The sequence below is a fragment of the Oncorhynchus mykiss genome, chromosome 2, assembly GCF_013265735.2.
Source record: "Oncorhynchus mykiss isolate Arlee chromosome 2, USDA_OmykA_1.1, whole genome shotgun sequence".
NCBI lineage: Eukaryota > Metazoa > Chordata > Actinopteri > Salmoniformes > Salmonidae > Oncorhynchus > Oncorhynchus mykiss.
Window position 1 is genome coordinate 19,428,233 of NC_048566.1, and position 18,768 is coordinate 19,447,000.

Below are 18,768 nucleotides of genomic sequence, written 5' to 3' on the forward strand. Positions count from 1 at the left end.
AATTTATATTTGTGGTCCTGGTGACTGGACCTTTTTTGGAACACCATTATTTTGGTCTTACTGAGATTTACTGTCAGGGCCCAGGTCTGACAGAATCTGTGCATAAGATCTAGGTGCTGCTGTAGGCCATCCTTGGTTGGTGACAGAAGCACCAGATCATCAGCAAACAGTAGACATTTGACTTCGGATTCTAGCAGGGGGAGGCCGGGTGCTGCAGACTTTTCTAGTGCCCGGGCCAATTCGTTGATATATATGTTGAAGAGGGTGGGGTTTAAGCTGCATCCCTGTCTAACCCCACGACCCTGTGTGAAGAAATGTGTGTGTTTTTGCCAATTTTAACCGCACACTTGTTGTTTGTGTACATGGATTTTATAAAGTCATATGTTTTACCCCCAACACCACTTTCCATCAGTTTGTATAGCAGACCCTCATGCCAAATTGAGTCGAAGGCTTTTTTGAAATCAACAAAGCATGAGAAGACTTTGCCTTTGTTTTGGTTTGTTTGGTTGTCAATTAGGGTGTGTAGGGTGAATACACGGTAATTTGGTAAAAAGACAGTTTGACATTTGCTCAGTACATTGTTTTCATTGAGGAAATGTACGAGTCTGCTGTTAATGATAATGCAGAGGATTTTCCCAAGGTTACTGTTGACACATATTCCACGGTAGTTATTGGGGTCAAATTTGTCTCCACTTTTGTGGATTGGGTGATCAGTCCTTGGTTCCAAATATTAGGGAAGATGCCAGAGCTAAGGATGATGTTAAAGAGTTTTAGTATAGCCAATTGGAATTTGTTGTCTGTATATTTGATCATTTCATTGAGGATACCATCAACACCACTCTCTCTCTCTCTCTCTCTCTCTCTCGCTCTCTCTCTCTCTCTCTCTCAGGGTGTCAGCGTTAATGTCTTCTTTCTCTCTCTCCCTCTATCACTCTCTCTCTCCTTCTCTCTTTCTCTCCCTCCCTCCCACCTCCATCCTTCTCTTCCTCCCTCTTTCTCGCTATCCCTCCCTCCCCTTCTTTCTTTCTCTCTCCCCCTACCTCTCTCTCTCTCTCCTCTCTTTCTCTCCCTCCCAACTCCATCCTTCTCTTCTTCCCTCTTTCTCTCTCTCTCCCTCCCTCCCTCTCCCTCTCTCTCTCTCGCTCCCTCTATCACCTTCTTTCTCTCTCTCCCCTACCCCTCCCTCCCTCCCTCCCTCTCTCTCTCTCCCTTCCTCCTTCTCTTCCTCCCTCCGTCCCCCTCGCTCTCTCTCTCTCCCTCCCTCCTTCTCTGCCTCCCTCCCTCCGCCCCCCCCCCCTCTCTCTCTCTCTCTCCCTCCCTCCTTCTCTTCCTCCCTCCCTACCTCTCTCCCTCACTCCTTCTCTTCCTCCCTCCCCCCCCCCCCCCCCCCCCCCCTCTGTCTCTCCCTCCCTCTCCAGGCCTGAGTCTGGTGGTGGGGCTGGTGCTCTACATCTCCAGTATTAATGATGAAGTAATGAACAGACCGAGGGAGCCTGAACAGTTCTTCAACTACCACTACGGCTGGTCGTTTGCCTTCGCAGCCTCCTCCTTCCTACTCAAGGAGGTCAGCATATGTGTGTGTGTGTGTGTGTGTGTGTGTGTGTGTGTGTGTGTGTGTGTGTGTGTGTGTGTGTGTGTGTGTGTGTATGCACTTGTGTGCATGTGTGTGTGGTAGGGGGGCAGGTGGTGGGGGGTGTGAGGAGACGTCATTAGTGCCACTGCTGTGCTGCCCGGGGTGCCCAGCTGACCTATCCATCTGAAAGCCACAGTGTCGTGCCGGCTGAGGCAAGCCTCCCTACAACACTCATCACAACACTCATTACACTGCAATATGCTGGGAAAGTACAGCTATAATTTAGGTCCTAGGGAGCCATACATTTAAATCACTATGACTTGCAAAGTCAAGGCAAAATTTGAGGCAGGAAAAATTATGATGCCTCTGCAAAATACTACTATTCTCTATACATTCTAAATCAGTCATTCTAAATGTAAACTTCTGCACAGTCTATCTGTACTGAGATGTTCTGTATGCAGGTGTTGAGGAAGAACCTGTACCTCTGGGTATTCCTGTGGCTGTCAGCCATCTTCTGTCCTGTGTGTGATAAGCGCTGATGGGACAGAGTGGAGAGTTCAGAGGAGCAACCCTTCTTTACCCCCGTCCTGTCAGAGTGGACACAGTTCAGAGGAGCAACCCTTCTTTACCCCTGTCCTGTCAGAGTGGAGAGTTCAGAGGAGCAACCCTTCTTTACCCCTGTCCTGTCAGAGTGGAGAGTTCAGAGGAGCACCACTTCTTTACCCCTGTCCTGTCAGAGTGGAGAGTTCAGAGGAGTAACCCTTCTTTACCCCTGTCCTGTCAGAGTGGAGAGTTCAGAGGAGCACCACTTCTTTACCCCCGTCCTATCAGAGTGGAGAGTTCAGAGGAGCAACCCTTCTTTACCCCCGTCCTGTCAGAGTGGAGAGTTCAGAGGAGCAACCCTTCTTGACCCCCGTCCTGTCAGAGTGGAGAGTTCAGAGGAGCACCTCTTCTTTACCCCCGTCCTGTCAGAGTGGAGAGTTCAGAGGAGCAACCCTTCTTGACCCCCGTCCTGTCAGAGTGGAGAGTTCAGAGGAGCACCTCTTCTTTACCCCCGTCCTGTCAGAGTGGAGAGTTCAGAGGAGCACCTCTTCTTTACCACCGTCCTGTCAGAGTGGAGAGTTCAGAGGAGCACCTCTTCTTTACCCCCGTCCTATCAGAGTGGAGAGTTCAGAGGAGCAACCCTTCTTTACCCCCGTCCTGTCAGAGTGGAGAGTTCAGAGGAGCAACCCTTCTTGACCCCCGTCCTGTCAGAGTGGAGAGTTCAGAGGAGCACCTCTTCTTTACCCCCGTCCTGTCAGAGTGGAGAGTTCAGAGGAGCAACCCTTCTTGACCCCCGTCCTGTCAGAGTGGAGAGTTCAGAGGAGCACCTCTTCTTTACCCCCGTCCTGTCAGAGTGGAGAGTTCAGAGGAGCACCTCTTCTTTACCACCGTCCTGTCAGAGTGGAGAGTTCAGAGGAGCACCTCTTCTTTACCCCCGTCCTGTCAGAGTGGAGAGTTCAGAGGAGAAACCCTTCTTTGCCCCCGTCCTGTCAGAGTGGAGAGTTCAGAGGAGCACCTCTTCTTTACCCCCGTCCTGTCAGAGTTGAGAGTTCAGAGGAGCAACTCTACTTTACTCGCCCTCTCTCTCTCTGTTGTCATAGCCAATCAGGGGGAGAGGAGTGTGTGTGTGCTTGCGTGTGCATGTGCGTATGTGTGTCCGTGTGTCCGTGTGGGTGTGTGTGATTATGGATATGAATTTTAATTCCACTGACTGTCAACTCCTTATGTGCCCATCAGATGAGTGCAAACTCTGTTTAAGTACAGTATAGTTCATCACTCCTAACTCAAATACAGTCTTTGTTTCAGTACTTGCTCTGTACATCTGCATACTCTAGTTTAGTTCAAACATTCATGACAGTTCTAAGACATGGCATATATGAAGAGTGGACTGTTGTTGTACTTTGCTGCAGAGAAGATAGGAGAACACTGCTGAATACACAATGAGCTAGTTAGGATTAGTATTCTGGGGATAGAATGGGGTGTCAGTGGGGATGTTGACATACTGTAGCAGTGCAGTAGTCTTCTCTCTCTCTCCCTCTCTCTCTCTGTGTGTGTGTGTGTGTGTGTGTGTGTGTGTGTGTGTGTGTGTGTGTGTGTGTGTGTGTGTGTGTGTGTGTGTGTGTGTGTGTGTGTGTGTGTGTGTGTGTGTGTGTGTGTGTGTGTGTGTGTGTTAGCGGTGCAGTGTTGTGTGATGTTCTCTGCTCGTTTCACCCATCTCTCCCTCCATCCCCCACCCTGCCTCTCTCACATCGTCAGCATTACTACACTAATGTGGTGCAATGGACAGCTCAGTGTGCTCCAATCCTTCTGCTCCTGCTACTCCTCCTCTTTCCTCGTCTTGCCTCTTGTCCTCACATTGCTCTCTCTCTCTCTCTCTCTCTCTCTCTTCCTCTTACTCCATTGCTCACTAATCCCCTCGACTCACTTTCTTTTCCACCTCCTCCCCACTACATTTATCCCCTCTACTTGTTCCCTTTTCTTTCAAACCTTTTGATCCCTGCATAACTCTCCCTCTCTCTATCTCTCTCTCCTGTCAGGGGGCTGGGGTGATGTCAGTCTATCTGTTTATGAAGCGTTATGCTGAGGAGGAGATGTACCGCCCCCACCCAGCCCTCTACCGCCCCCGTCTGTCTGAGTGCAGCGACTACAGCGGCCAGTTCCTCCACCCTGAGACCTGGCCTCCTCCTAAGAGGGGCCGCAGTGACTCCCGGGCCTCCAGCGACATCTCCATCCAGATCAACCAGACCCCCCCGCAGCCCACCAAAAACCCCCTGCAGGGCAACCAAGGTGGGGGCATGGGGTCCAACATGGGCCCTGGGTCTGGGTCCTCCTCTGGAGCTAGCTACCAGATGCCCCCACCGTCTGGGGCCTACAACACCCACACACTTCAACACCAACACTCACACGGTAACTCCCAGGCCATGGCCATGCCCCCTTCCACCGGCCCCCCTCATTACCACACACACATGCACATGGACGCCTCCCCTTGTTAGAGAGAGGGAGCAAGGGACAGGGGTGCGCTGATGGTGGACTATCACTCCCATAGACACACACACATTTATGATGAAATACAATATACAGTACATATATAGAGAGAGTAATGCTATAGGGGGAGATGGAGAGAGATGGAGGGAGGTGGAGATGGAGGGAGGTGGAGATGGAGGTAGGAAGATGCAGGCAGCTGGAGATGGAGATGGACAGAAAAGAGGGAGGGAGAAAGTAAGTGTGAAGAGCAAGAAAGCTGGAGTAAGTGTGAAAAGGGAGAAGGATTCAGGGATTAGAGTTAACATACATTTGGTATTAAAAGCTGAGAGATGGGCAGAGAGAGAGAAAGAGGGTTCAGGAGAGGTGGAGGAGTTGTCAAGGATAGAGAGATGAGGGGGGTGGAGAGAAAGTGACAGAGCAAAAAGTATGTGATTTCTTGAAAGACTTTAGAGGTTAGCATCTGTGACAAAAGGGGCTGAGAGGGAGAAAGGGAGAGACAGGGAGAGGGAGAGAGAATGAGAGAGACAATGAGAGGGGGAGAGAGAGGGAGAAAGGGAGAGAGGGAGAAAGGGAGAGACAGGGAGAATGAGAGGCTGCAGCTAAACCTGAACCTACCGCAGTTCTGCGGAAATGAGGGATTTGTATTCACTTGAGATGTACAACGCTAAGCACTGTCTTTCACTCCTACACACTTATATGTGCATAGGTTTATACATATACTTATCCATGGTAATGATAATAATAATAACTTGAGTTAAAATAATAAAACAATATTAGAATATCTGTAAGAATATATGAATGTCGGTTAAAATGTTCTGAAATCTATAGGGGAGAATTGTACTGTATATGTAGATATAATATTATATATCTAGCTGAAGTCTGAATATGTGACCCGGGGAGTGAGTGGAATGATATTTTAAAGATAATTAATTTTGATCTTGATGATGTACATATTATTGCAAATATATACAAGTATTGTATATTGTTGAATTGCTGTGAATTGACACAGTGTGACAGAACTGAAATCAACCAAAAATGTCACCCTGACATTGGATTTAGGTGGGTGAAGAAAATACATAATTCCCTTATGTTAATGACTTTTCTCAAATCCAGTCAGTTTTCCACGTTGAGTCAACATCATAAATTGTGTGGTTGAAATGAAGTGGAAACAACGTTGATTTGCCCAGTGGGGTGTTTCAACAGTTTGGTACGATGTGAAAGAACTAAACAGGAGAAATCAATAGCATGGTATACGTCCGTCATATTGTTTTTTCCTGTTCTATATCTCTAAGAACAGATAGAGGAGAGGAGAGGAGAGGAGAGGAGAGGAGAGGAGAGGAGAGGAGAGGAGAGGAGGGGAGAGGAGAAGAGAGGAGAGGAGAGGAGAGGAGAGGAGAGGAGAGGAGAGGAGAGGAGAGGAGAGGAGAGGAGAGGAGAGGAGAGGAGGGGAGGGGAGAGGAGAGGAGAGGAGAGGAGAGGAGAGGAGAGGAGAGCAGAGGAGAGGAGAGGAGGGGAGAGGAGAGGAGAGGAGAGGAGAGGAGAGGAGAGGAGAGGAGAGGAGAGGAGAGGAGAGGAGAGGAGAGGAGAGGAGAGGAGAGGAGAGGAGGGTACTATAGACTATTACAATGCTCCCACTGACTGGCGATGTGTAACTACTGTCCTCTGCTGGTCATTGTCCTACTCTGACACTACCATTGAAGGAGGGTCTGTTTTAATACTTTTACAAAGCTCCTGCCTTCTTCCCTTTATGAAGACACCAATCTAGCACAAGTCAGGCACAGTCATGTCATATCAGGGATTGCTCCAAGGAAGGAAAGAAGGAATGATTAGGTGAGGGAGAGAAAGGAGTGAGTATAGAGCTGAGAGAGGGAGAGAAAGGAGTGAGTATATGGCTGAGGGAGGGAGAGAAAGGAATGAGTATAAGGCTGAGAGGGAGAGAAAGGAGTGAGTATATTGCTGAGAGGGAGAGAAAGGAGTGAGTAAACAGCCGAGAGAGGGAGAGAAAGGAGTGAGTATATAGCTGAGAGAGGGAGAGAAAGGAGTGAGTATACAGCTGAGAGAGGGAGAGAAAGGAGTGAGTAGAAGGCTGAGAGAGGGAGAGAAAGGAATGAGTTTACAGCTGAGAGGGGGGAGAAAGGAGTGAGTATAAGGCTGAGAGAGTGAGAGAAAGGAGTGAGTATAAGGCTGAGAGAGGGAGAGAAAGGAGTGAGTAAACAGCTGAGAGAGAGAAAGGAGTGAAAATATGGCTGAGAGGGAGAGAAAGGAGTGAATATAAGGCTGGGAGAGGGAGAGAAAAGCATGAGTATACAGCTGAGAGAGGGAGAAAAGGGAGGGAGTATACAGCTGTGAGAGGGAGAGAAAGGAGTGAGTTTATAGCTGAGAGGGGAAGAGAAAGGAGTGAATATAAGGCTGGGAAACGGAGAGAAAGGAGTGAGTATATGGTTGAGAGGGAGAGAAAGGTTTGAATATAACGCTGAGAGAGGGGGAGAAAGGAGTGAAAATAAGGCTGAGAGAGGGAGAGAAAGGATTTAATATAACGCTGAGAGAGGGAGAGAAAGCAGTGAGTATATGGCTGAGAGAAGGAGAGAAAGGAGTGAGTATACAGCTGAGAGAGGGAGAGAAAGGAGTGAGTAGAAGGCTGAGAGAGGGAGAGAAAGGAATGAGTATACAGCTGAGAGAGGGGAGAAAGGAGTGAGTATTTAGCTGAGAAGGGAAGAGAAAGGAGTGAATATAAGTCTGGGAGAGGGAGAGAAAGGATTGTGTATATGGCTGAGAGGGAGAGAAAGGTTAGAATATAACGCTGAGACGGGGAGAAACGAGTGAGTATAAGTCTGAGCGAGGGAGAGAAAGGAGTGAGTTTACAGCTGAGAGGGGGGGGGAGAAATGAGTGAATAGAAGGCTGAGATAGGGAGGGAAAGGAATGAGTATACAGCTGAGAGAGGGAGTGAGAGGTGTGAGTATACAGCTGAGAGAGGGAGAGAAGGAGTGAGTATAAGGCTAAGAGAGGGAGAGAAATGATTGAGTATATGGCTGAGAGATTGAGAGAAAGGAGTGAGTAAACAGCCGAGAGAGGGAGAGAAAGTAGTGAGTATAAGGCTGAGAGAGGGAGAGAATGGAGTGAGTATACAGCTTATAGAGGGAGAAAAAGGAGTAAGTATACAGCTGAGAGAAAGAAGTGAGTATACAGCTGAGAGAGTGAAAGAGAGGAGTGAGTATAAGGTTGAGAGATGTAGAGAAAGGAGTGAGTATGCAGCTGAGAGAGTGAGAGAAAGGAGTGAGTATAAGGCTGAGAGAGGGAGAGAAAGGAGTGAGTATATGGCTGAGAGAGGGAGTGAGAGGAGTGAGTATATGGCTGAGAGAGGGAGAAAAAGGTTTGAATATAACGCTGAGAGAGGGGGAGAAAGGAGTGAATATAAGGCTGAGAGAGGGAGAGAAAGGAGTGAGTATACAGCTGAGAGAGGGAGAGAAAGGGGTGAATATAAGGCTGAGAGAGGGAGAGAAATGAGTGAGTATATGGCTGAGAGGGAGAGAAAGGATTGAGTATACAGCTGAGAGAGGGAGAGAAAGGAGTGAAGATAAGGCTGAGAGAGGGAGAGAAAGGAGTGAGTATACAGCTGAGAGAGGGAGAGAAAGGAGTGAGTATATGGCTGAGAGATTGATAGAACGGAGTGAGTAAACAGCCGAGAGAGGGAGAGAAAGGAGTGAGTAGAAGGCTGAGATAGGGAGAGAAAGGAATGAATACAAGGCTGTGAAACGGAGAGAAAGGAGTGAGTATATGGCTGAGAGGGAGAGAAGTGAGTGAATATAAGGCTGTGAGAGGGAGAGAAATGAGTGAATATAAGGCTGAGAGAGGAAGAGAAAGGAATTAGTATTCAGCTGAGAGAGGGAGTGAGAGGAGTGAGTATACAGCTGAGAGAGGGAGAGAAAGGAGTGAATATAAGGCTGAGCGAGGGCGAGAAAGGAGTGAGTATATGGCTGAGAGGGAGAGAAATTAGTGAATATAAGGCTGTGAGATGGAGAGAAAATAGTGAATATAAGGCTGATAGAGGGAGAGAAAGGAGTGCATATAAGGCAAAGAGAGGGAGAGAAAGGAGTGACTATACAACTGAGAGAGGGAGAGAAATGAGTGAGTATACAGCTGAGAGAGGGAGAGAAAGGAATGAGTATACAGCTGAGAGAGGGAGAGAAAGGAGTGAAGATAAGGCTGAGAGAGGGAGAGAAAGGAGTGAGTATACAGCTGAGAGAGGGAGAGAAAGGAGTGAATATAAGGCTGAGAGAGGGAGAGAAAGGAGTGAGTATATGGCTGAGAGGGAGAGAAATGAGTGAGTATACAACTGAGAGAGGGAGAGAAAGGGGTGAGTATAAGGCTGAGAGAGGGAGAGAAATGAGTGAGTATATGGCTGAGAGATTGAGAGAAAGGAGTGAGTAAACAGCCGAGAGAGGGAGAGAAAGGAGTGAGTATAAGGCTGAGATAGGGAGAGAAAGGAATGAATACAAGGCTGTGAAACGGAGAGAAAGGAGTGAGTATACAGCTGAGAGCGTGAGGGAAAGGAGTGAGTATACAGCTGAGAGAGGGAGAAAAAGGAGTGAGTATATGGCTGAGAGAGGGAGAAAAAGGTTTGAATATAACGCTGAGAGAGGGGGAGAAAGGAGTTAATATAAGGCTGAGAGAGGGAGAGAAAGGAGTGAGTATACAGCTGAGAGAGGGAGAGAAAGGAGTGAGTATATGGCTGAGAGTGAGAGAAATGAGTGAATATAAGGCTGTGATAGGGAGAGAAAATACTGAATATAAGGCTGATAGAGGGAGAGAAAGGAGTGCATATAAGGCTGAGAGAGGGAGAGAAAGGAGTGAGTATTCAACTGAGAGAGGGGGAGAAAGGGGTGAGTATAAGGCTGAGAGAGGGAGAGAAATGAGTGAGTATATGGCTGAGAGATTGAGAGAAAGGAGTGAGTAAACAGCCGAGAGAGGGAGAGAAAGGAGTGAGTATAAGGCTGAGATAGGGAGAGAAAGAAGTGAATATAAGGCTGAGAGAGGGAGAGAATGTAGTGAGTATACAGCTGAGAGAGTGAGAAAACGGAGTGAGTATACAGCTGAGAGAGGGAGAGAAAGGAATGAATACAAGGCTGAGAGAGGAAGAGAAAGGAGTGAGTATATGGCTGAGAGGGAGAGAAATTGGTGAATATAAGGCTGTGAGAGGGAGATAAATGTGTGAATATAAGGCTGAGAGAGGGAGAGAAAGGAATGAGTATACAGATGAGAGAGGGAGTGAGAGGAGTGAGTATACAGCTGAGAGAGGGAGAGAAAGGTGTGACTATAAGGCTGAGAGAGGGAGAGAAAGGAGTGAGTATATGGCTGAGAGGGGGAGAAATGAGTGAATATAAGGCTGTGAGAGGGAGAGAGAAAATAGTGAATATACGGCTGATAGAGGGAGAGAAAGGAGTGCATATAAGGCTGAGAGAGGGAGAGAAAGGAGTGACTATACAACTGAGAGAGGGAGAGAAAGGGGTGAGTATAAGGCTAAGAGAGGGAGAGAAACTATTGAGTATATGGCTGAGAGATTGAGAGAAAGGAGTGAGTAAACAGCCGAGAGAGGGAGAGAAAGGAGTGAGTATAAGGCTGAGATAGGGAGAGAAAGGAGTGAATATAAGGCTGAGAGAGGGAGAGAATGGATTGAGTATACAGCTGAGAGAGTGAGAGAGAGGAGTGAGTATAAGGTTGAGAGAGGTAGAGAAAGGAGTGAGTATGCAGCTGAGAGAGGGAGAGAAAGGAGTGAGTATAAGGCTGAGAGAGGGAGAGAAAGGAGTGAGTATATGGCTGAGAGAGGGAGTGAGAGGAGTGAGTATAAGGCTGCGAGGGAGAGAGAAAGGAGTGAGTTTAAGCCTGAGAGGGAGAGAGAAAGGAGTGAGTATATGGCTGAGAGCAAGAGAAAGGAGTGAGTATACAGCTGAGAGAGGGAGAGAAAGGAGTGAGTATATGACTGAGAGAGGGAGAGAAGGGAGTGAATATACGGCTGAGAGAGGGAGAGAAAGCAGTGAATATAAGGCTGAGGGAGGGAGAGAAAGGAGTGAATATAAGGCTGAGAGAGGGAGAGAAAGGAGTGAGTATATGGCTGAGAGGGAGAGAAATTAGTGAATATAAGGCTGTGAGAGGGAGAGAAAATAGTGGATATAAGGCTGATAGAGGGAGAGAAAGGAGTGCATATAAGGCTGAGAGAGGGAGAGAAAGGAGTGAGTTTACAACTGAGAAAGGGAGAGAAAGGGGTGAGTATAAGGCTGAGAGAGGGAGAGAAATTAGTGAGTATATGGCTGAGAGATTGAGAGAAAGGAGTGAGTAAACAGCCGAGAGAGGGGGAGAAAGGAGTGAGTATAAGGCTGAGATAGGGAGAGAAAGGAGTGAATATAAGGCTGAGAGAGGGAGAGAATGGAGTGAGTATACAGCTGATAGAGGGAGAAAACGGAGTGAGTATACAGCTGAGAGAGGGAGAGAAAGGAATGAATACAAGGCTGAGAGAGGGAGAGAAATTAGTGAGTATATGGCTGAGAGCGAGAGAAAGGAGTGAGTGTACAGCTGAGAGGGGGAGAGAAACGAGTGAGTATACAGCTGAGAGAGGGAGAGAAAGGAGTGAGTACATGACTGAGAGAGGGAGAGAAGGGAGTGAATATACGGCTGAGAGAGGGGGGGAAAGCAGTGAATATAAGGCTGAGAGAGCAAGAGAAAGGAGTGAGTATAAGGCTGAGATGGAGAGACAGGAGTGAGTAAACAGCCGAGAGGGAGAGAAAGTAGTGAGTTCATAGCTGAGGGAGGGGGGGAAAGGAGTGAGTATGCAGCTGAGAGAGGGAGGGAAAGGAGTGTGTATACAGCTGAGAGAAGGAGAGAAAGGAGTGAGTAAACAGCCGAGAGGGAGAGAAAGGAGTGAGTTTACAGCTGAGAGAGGGAGAAAAAGGAGTGAGTAAACAGCCAAGAGAGGGAGAGAAAGGAGTGAGTATAAGGCTGAGAGAGGGAGAGAAAGGAGTGAGTATACAGCTGAGAGAGGGAGAGAAAGGATTGAGTATACAGCTGAGAGAGGGAGAGAAAGGAGTGAGTAGAAGGCTGAGAGAGGGAGAGAAAGGAGTGAGTATACAGCTGAGAGAGGGAGAGAAAGGAGTGAGTAAACAGCCGAGAGAGGGAGAGAAAGGAGTGAGTATAAGGCTGAGAGAGGGAGAGAAAGGAGTGAGTATAAGGCTGAGAGAGGGAGAGAAAGGAGTGAGTATACAGCTGAGAGAGGGAGAGAAAGGAGTGAGTAGAAGGCTAAGAGAGGGAGAGAAAGGAGTGAGTATACAGCTGAGTGAGGGAGAGAAAGGAGTGAGTAAACAGCCGAGAGGGAGAGAAAGGAGTCAGTAGAAGGCTGAGAGAGGGAGAGAAAGGAGTGAGTATACAGCTGAGAGAGGGAGAGAAAGGAGTGAGTAAACAGCCGAGAGAGGGAGAGAAAGGAGTGAGTATAAGGCTGAGAGAGGGAGAGAAAGGAGTGAGTATAAGGCTGAGAGAGGGAGAGAAATGAGTGAGTATATGGCTGAGAGGGAGAGAAAGGAGTGAACATAAGGCTGATAGAGGGAGAGAAAGGAGTGAGTATGCAGCTGAGAGAGGGAGAGAAAGGAGTGAGTATACGGCTGAGAGAGGGAGAGAAAGGAGTGAGTATACAGCTGAGAGAGGGAGAGAAAGGAGTGAGTAGAAGGCTGAGAGAGGGAGAGAAAGGAGTGAGTATACAGCTGAGAGAGGGAGAGAAAGGAGTGAGTAAACAGCTGAGAGAGGGAGAGAAAGGAGTGAGTAGAAGGCTGAGAGATGGAGAGAAAGGAGTGAGTTTACAGCTGAGAGAGGGAGAGAAAGGAGTGAGTAAACAGCCGAGAGAGGGAGAGAAAGGAGTGAGTATAAGGCTGAGAGAGGGTGAGAAAGGAGTGATTATAAGGCTGAGAGAGGGAGAGAAATGAGTGAGTAGAAGGCTGAGAGAGGGAGAGAAAGGAGTGAGTATACAGCTGAGAGGGGGAGAGAAAGGAGTGAGTAGAAGGCTGAGAGAGGGAGAGAAATGAGTGAGTAGAAGGCTGAGAGAGGGAGAGAAATGAGTGAGTATACAGCTGAGAGAGGGAGAGAAATGAGTGAGTAGAAGGCTGAGAGGGGGAGAGAAAGGAGTGAGTATACAGCTGAGAGAGGGAGAGAAAGGAGTGAGTATAAGGCTGAGAGAGGGAGAGAAAGGAGTGACCATTTTGACCCCCTTCACTGTAACTTTGGTCAAGATTTGGTTGAGGTCAAACTCTGTTAATGCTTTCCTTTTCTATGGCTTGGATGATGGTCAGCAGAGATGCCCAATATTGATGACAACATTGTCCATCAACCTTTACCATATTTGCTTGTTTTCATAAGCCTATCTTTATGTATTAAATAGTAGACCTAATAATAACCTTTTATATTAATCACTTTTCATACCTTTTGCTCAAAGCACTAGCTAAAAACAGTTACAAATTTTAAATTGATCAAATATGGATTGATGACTGTAGTAATTATCTCTTACTATTCAACCCTCTGCCCTCACTCTTTCTTTCTTTCTCTCTATCCCTGTTTATACCTGTTGCTAACATGGGTCTTTTGTCCTGATCCTTTCTACATTCTGATTGTGCCCATATTTCCAGAAATGTGTCTGTACATGGTATTAAAATGTGTCTGTTATCCGTCCACTGTGTCTGCATTGTGACCAGATTACCTGGTCCCTTCCTTTATGCAAATTATTACACAGCTATTCTTTCAAAATTACATGTATTTATTTATTGTAAGACCCCGGCCAAACCCGAACGACGCTGGGCCAATTGTGTGCCGCCCTATGGGACTCCCAATCAGAGCAGGTTGTGATCCAGCCTGGAATCTAACTCGGGTCTATAGTGGCGCCCCTAGCACTGAGATGCAGTGCCTTAAACCGCTGTGCCACTCAGGAGCCCACAATGTATGTCTGACTACTTCCGGAGGTGGGCATGATGATCTGATCACAATCAGATCACAATGGGTCTTTTGGTTGTCTACACCTGTCTACAGATGTAGGCACAATCAGAATGTGGACAAGACAAGGACAAAGGATGCATTTTAGAACCAGGTATATCTGTGACTGTTCTTTCCTCCTGCCATTCAGTCTTCTTTTACAATCATTCACTCCATTATGATCATTACATTTTAATAGAGAATTTGTAGAGACAATTTTGTTTATCTTTTCCCTCGGTCCCATTCTTCTCTCGCCGAAATCTTCTCCCCTGTTCCCTCATCCCCAAGTCTATTTCTCTCTGCTGTTTCATCAGAGGGTGTAGGTGGGACTAATGTTGCAAAATTTCAAGAACTTTCAATAAATTCCCTGGTTTTCCTGAAATCCTGGTTGGACGATTCATGGAATAAGCAGGAAATCCTTCAAAAATATTTTCTGGAAAACCAGGGAATTTATTGAAAGTTCCTGGAATGTTGCAACCTTAGGTGTGCCTGTACTCTTCTAGTACATAATGATCTTTGTCAAGACAGCACCTTTTTGTTTCTTGATGCACCGTCAAAGAAAATAGTTTGTCAATAGCTTCAACTAAATCCATGGAAATAATACTATAGAATCTTGATTAAACTGATCCCATACTGATTGTGATTGTGATGACGTCAGTGTTATTGGAGGTGTAACAATACAAGTCTCTTGGTTGGATTTCACTCACATTGGCATGCATTGATACAGTGTGTGTGTGTGTGCGGTGCGATTCAGAGCAGTCGACTCTGAAGGTGGGGATTGGTGCAGGGTTGAAATACTGCAGGCCTTTATTATAATGCATGGCATACACACTGTGGAGCACTGTTTAAATAGTGTGTGAGTGTAACCGAGCTGCTTCACCAGCCTATGCTTGCCTGATACTTGGAGACTCATGTTAGCTTCCTAATCTGATTCCTAGGCTTTAGCTCAGTGAGTAACAACAAGAATACAACACACCATGGGTAATTTGCGTTGGTCTGTGTCTGTGTGTGTGTGTGTGTGTGTGTGTCAACTAGCTCTCACAGACTCACGTCAGAATTAGACGTTCATCCATGTTCCTCAAACATCAAATTTCGAAGTCAAACCAAATGTCAAATTTAAGGTCAATTTTAGGCATTACCTGCAGGAGCGTGCACTGCATTGCAGTGTAGGTCACTAAGCGATGAATTAAAACACTAGCCTCTCCTCTATCGTGGTACAAGCCACTACTGCCCAAGGGCAGTCTAATTGATCAGTACTGTGTGTGTGTGTGTGTGTGTGTGTGTGTGTGTGTATGTGTGTGTGTGTGTGTGAAGGAAATGATGCAGGCCAAATGGCCAACACAAAAGGCCAACAATCAATATACGTATATAAATATAAAATGTCTGTGCTGTCTAACTTCAAGGATTTTCTATCACACAGGAGTAAGTGCTATGATTTATAGTGTGTGAATATTGGTGTGATGTGAACGTGTGCTATTATAGCCTTTGCGAGCACATATTTATAAACATGTGGTTCTGTGACGTCAGCTCTCTCTCTCTCTCTCTCTCTCTGTGTGTGTAGCAGTATGGGATGAGTGAATCTCTCTTTTCACCATCACCATTACTGCATGAAAGACCTGTCACTCTGCATTAGCTCTCTTCAGCTCCCCTTTTTCCGTGCGTGTGTGTATGTGTGTGTGTAAGATAGAGAGGGTGATGAAGAGAGAGGAAGGGAGGAAGGGAATGGGTAAAGCCGTTTTATTAAAGCCATTGAAGGTCATCTTTCAGTCAGTCCTCTGGTCGCCTGGTGTACAGGAACCACTGGCTATATGTCAACCTACAAACCAGCCGTTGTTGAATCATGCCTCAGAAGATGACAGTATTTCCAGCAGCAGTGTGTATTTGAGTCAAGGAGATGATGACATAATTCTTATCAGGCGTGGAAAACAGGGCATTTTACCTTCTGTGGTCTCGAATCACCATCTTACCAAAAATAGCCTACCGTTAACGTTTTTATCCCCTCCCCTCTATACAATTATGCGTGGCATCTCTCTTTCTCTCTCTCTCTCTCTCTCTGCGGAACTGTGCTACCGCAATGCTCATAACCCTGCATTTCTTTAGACAGCGGTGGAAATGGCCATCATATTCTGTTGTATGAAAAAAAAATTAAATCCCGATGAATCTCCATCCTGCCGACCTTCAACAAAATATCGACATCAATAACACTCTTAACTTGGTCATGGCTAGCATGCAATTTAGGCGTGCACGCAACTGTCGCACATACACACACGCTCCAATAACCACGTGTAGAAAAATTTAGCATCTGTGTTGCCCCAAACAGAAGAGCCCTGTTGTAGCCTACATGCACAGCAGCAAATGAATAGCCAGTTTATTCTGATTTTCGAGTAGTCAATCTTATCCGTTCACATCACTGAAGAGTTCCTTCGGATGCGACAAGTTGCTTACGTCGATGGCTCGTTGTGAGAGATAGAGGAACGGACGGGCAGACAGAGCGAACTAGCACTCGCGCAACTGGAGGGGAGGGGGAGACGCATTCTGACGGAGTACACACACGCATTGGCTACATCTACTGTAGACAAATTCCTGTTTCACTGATGTGTCTGTGTATCCGCTGTATATCTGTTAAAACCATTTCATCATATGGCTGAGTTATGTTTAGTAGAGAAATGACATACAGTTTCTTACACGGTATTTTTTTCACGTAATTTTGTCTTATTACCCCCTGTTTGTTATTTCGAGGCCGTTATTTGTCGTCCACCCCCTCTCTCTCTTTTTCTCTCCATCTCCTTTTCCTCTCTTTGGGAGTGCGACGGTCTTCGAATAAGCTTCTGAAATAATAAGCCGGCAGGTAAGACTTGTCTATAAGACTATTTACATTCGGGGCTTGTAATATAGGTTATAATATTGGTCATTGTTTAAGTGCTTGTATTTGGTTTAACGAAAAACCAATCAATCGATGGCTATTTGCAAGCTACATTCTCCTGCCAATTCGTTTCACACTGCACACAACTTACTAAAACAGTAACAGACCATGAATGTAGGCAATTAAACGTCCAATTAATGTGCCTTTGTTCTGCAAATTACAATACAAGAGCAGAAATTATGCTTCGAATGCAACTATATATCCCCATAATATCGCGTTTGAGCGCGGGCGACAGCGCATCCATATAAATCCGTTTATACAGGTGTTTAATATGTGTGTATGAGAATGTCCTGCACATTTTCAGTGTGTTTGAGGTAATAGTGTGTGAATGTGTCTTTGATCCTCAGTCAAACGAGTTCTCACGCACTATGCCGGTCGGTCGGTCGCGTAACACTAGGCGTCCATTTTCCACGGTGGAGGCAGTGCAGTCAGTGTGATGTGTATACTGTATTAATGAATGCACTGCGGTCCGCATCGCTGTATTTCAGTCTCTCCATGCTCTCCGCCGCGGCTCTGTCTGTCGTGTTGTATCGAACATGTGTCTGTGTGGCATTGCATTCATATCATCCATCCTTCACACTGTCTATCTCTGCCTGAATGCTCAAGCGCGCCAATAACTATGGAAGCCTATATTCGTTTCTTGCTGCAGCCTAAATGCACCGCATGATCTTATGGGCATGTCATTTGTGACCATCTTGTTTTGAGGCCTCTGCCTCCTCTCCCCAGAGGACCACCACACATGCCTTTTTTCTCTTAGATCCATACATAACTATTAATCCCACACACAAGTTGTTCAATCCTTAATTCTCCATAGGATTATGAAATCTGAGGTGGAATGGTGTGCCCCAGTGGTATTTCACATTAGTGGGTTTGAGTGACCAGAGTGCAGAACAGCATCTTTGGTATGTCATGAAGCTCATAAGTATTTGTATTTTTTCTCTATAAATGGCCATTTGCTCAGTTGTCACCAACATAGGCCTCTCTCTCTCTCTCTCTCTCTCTCTCTCTCTCTCTCTCGCAGCTCTGCTAGTCAACTGTTCAATTCTTAGAATTAACAGGCATTCAATTCCAAGCAATGTTCGACTACATTTGGACTGGGAACCATTTGAAATGTCGGATTACTTGACAATTATATCACGCCATCACTCGGAATTCACCATCTTTCCCAGTAACCTATTTCTACACCTGCTACAGTGGCAAATTATGTTATTGCACTATGTTGGCTGGAGGTGGAAGAATCATGGGGGATTTTGGAGCTGAACTGTAAGGCCATTCTGTCCATTGTATTGCTATGGTTCTTTCTGCAGCTCTGTTTTCTCCTGACCCCACAGCATCCCCCTCAGACATGCTCTCTGTATTGGTTGTTGTTCTGTGATGATGTGTGTGACTGTCCAGAGGGCCCTGGCTCTTCCATGCATGTAGCCATCTCTGCAGCTGCAGCACTGTCAGGAACCATGCCATTGCATCGTCTGACCTCTTGATGTAATAACGTAGTCCAAGTTGTTGGGATGATACATTTACAATCCACTGCAATATAGAGCTTTACATGATGGTCAAAAATCTTTGCATAATTACTTTCACCTGATTCATTTCCCCCAGAATATTAGGACTGCGGTCTGTTCCAAACACCCTTTCTTAAAGCAGCCCTGTAAGATAGAATAGGGATTCCCAAAGTTTTTCACTCTGGGCCCCCTTCCAGCATTGGGGAACATTGTGCGTTAAAAATAGCTCCCTAAGTTATGCTATGACTGACATGACAAGAGGAACTGAGGATGCACTACCAAATGTTGAAATTGTACCTTGTGCATTCTACTATTACAACTTGAAAGAGTAAGTTTAACCTGTTGCGACGAGCAATCCCGTATCCGGGAGCGTAATTATAGCCTCAAGCTCATTACCATAACGCAACGTTAACTATTCATGAAAATCGCAAATGAAATGAAATAAATATATTGGCTCACAAGCTTAGCCTTTTGTTAACAAAACTGTCATCTCAGATTTTCAAAAAATGCTTTTCAACCATAGCTACACAAGCATTTGTGTAAGAGTATTGATAGCTAGCATAGCATTAAGCCTAGCATTCAGCAGGCAACATTTTCACAAGAACAAGAAAAGCATTCAAATAAAATCATTTACCTTTGAAGAACTTTGGATGTTTTCAATGAGGAGACTCTCAGTTAGATAGCAAATGTTCCGTTTTTCCAAAAAGATTATTTGTGTAGGAGAAATCGCTCCGTTTTGTTC

At 46.1% G+C, this 18,768-nt stretch overlaps 2 protein-coding genes across 3 annotated transcripts in view; both read left to right on the forward strand.

Moving 5' to 3' along the window:
- LOC110534362 (voltage-dependent calcium channel gamma-7 subunit-like) overlaps positions 1-5,399 on the forward strand; it is a 40,895-nt gene extending 35,496 nt beyond the window's left edge. Inside the window, exons 5-6 of the mRNA XM_036940854.1 lie at positions 1,419-1,564; positions 4,153-5,399. Coding sequence (XP_036796749.1) covers positions 1,419-1,564; positions 4,153-4,608 — 602 coding nt within the window. The 3' untranslated portion in view covers positions 4,609-5,399. The remainder of the gene's footprint in view (positions 1-1,418; positions 1,565-4,152) is intronic.
- Positions 5,400-15,898: 10,499 nt separating this feature from the next.
- The window catches only part of LOC110537022 (calcium channel, voltage-dependent, gamma subunit 8b), a 37,253-nt gene continuing 34,383 nt past the window's right edge, over positions 15,899-18,768 (forward strand). For both annotated transcript variants that reach the window (XM_021622737.2, XM_021622742.2), the window contains exon 1: positions 15,899-16,449. The gene's annotated coding sequence lies outside the window, so the exon portion shown is untranslated. The remainder of the gene's footprint in view (positions 16,450-18,768) is intronic.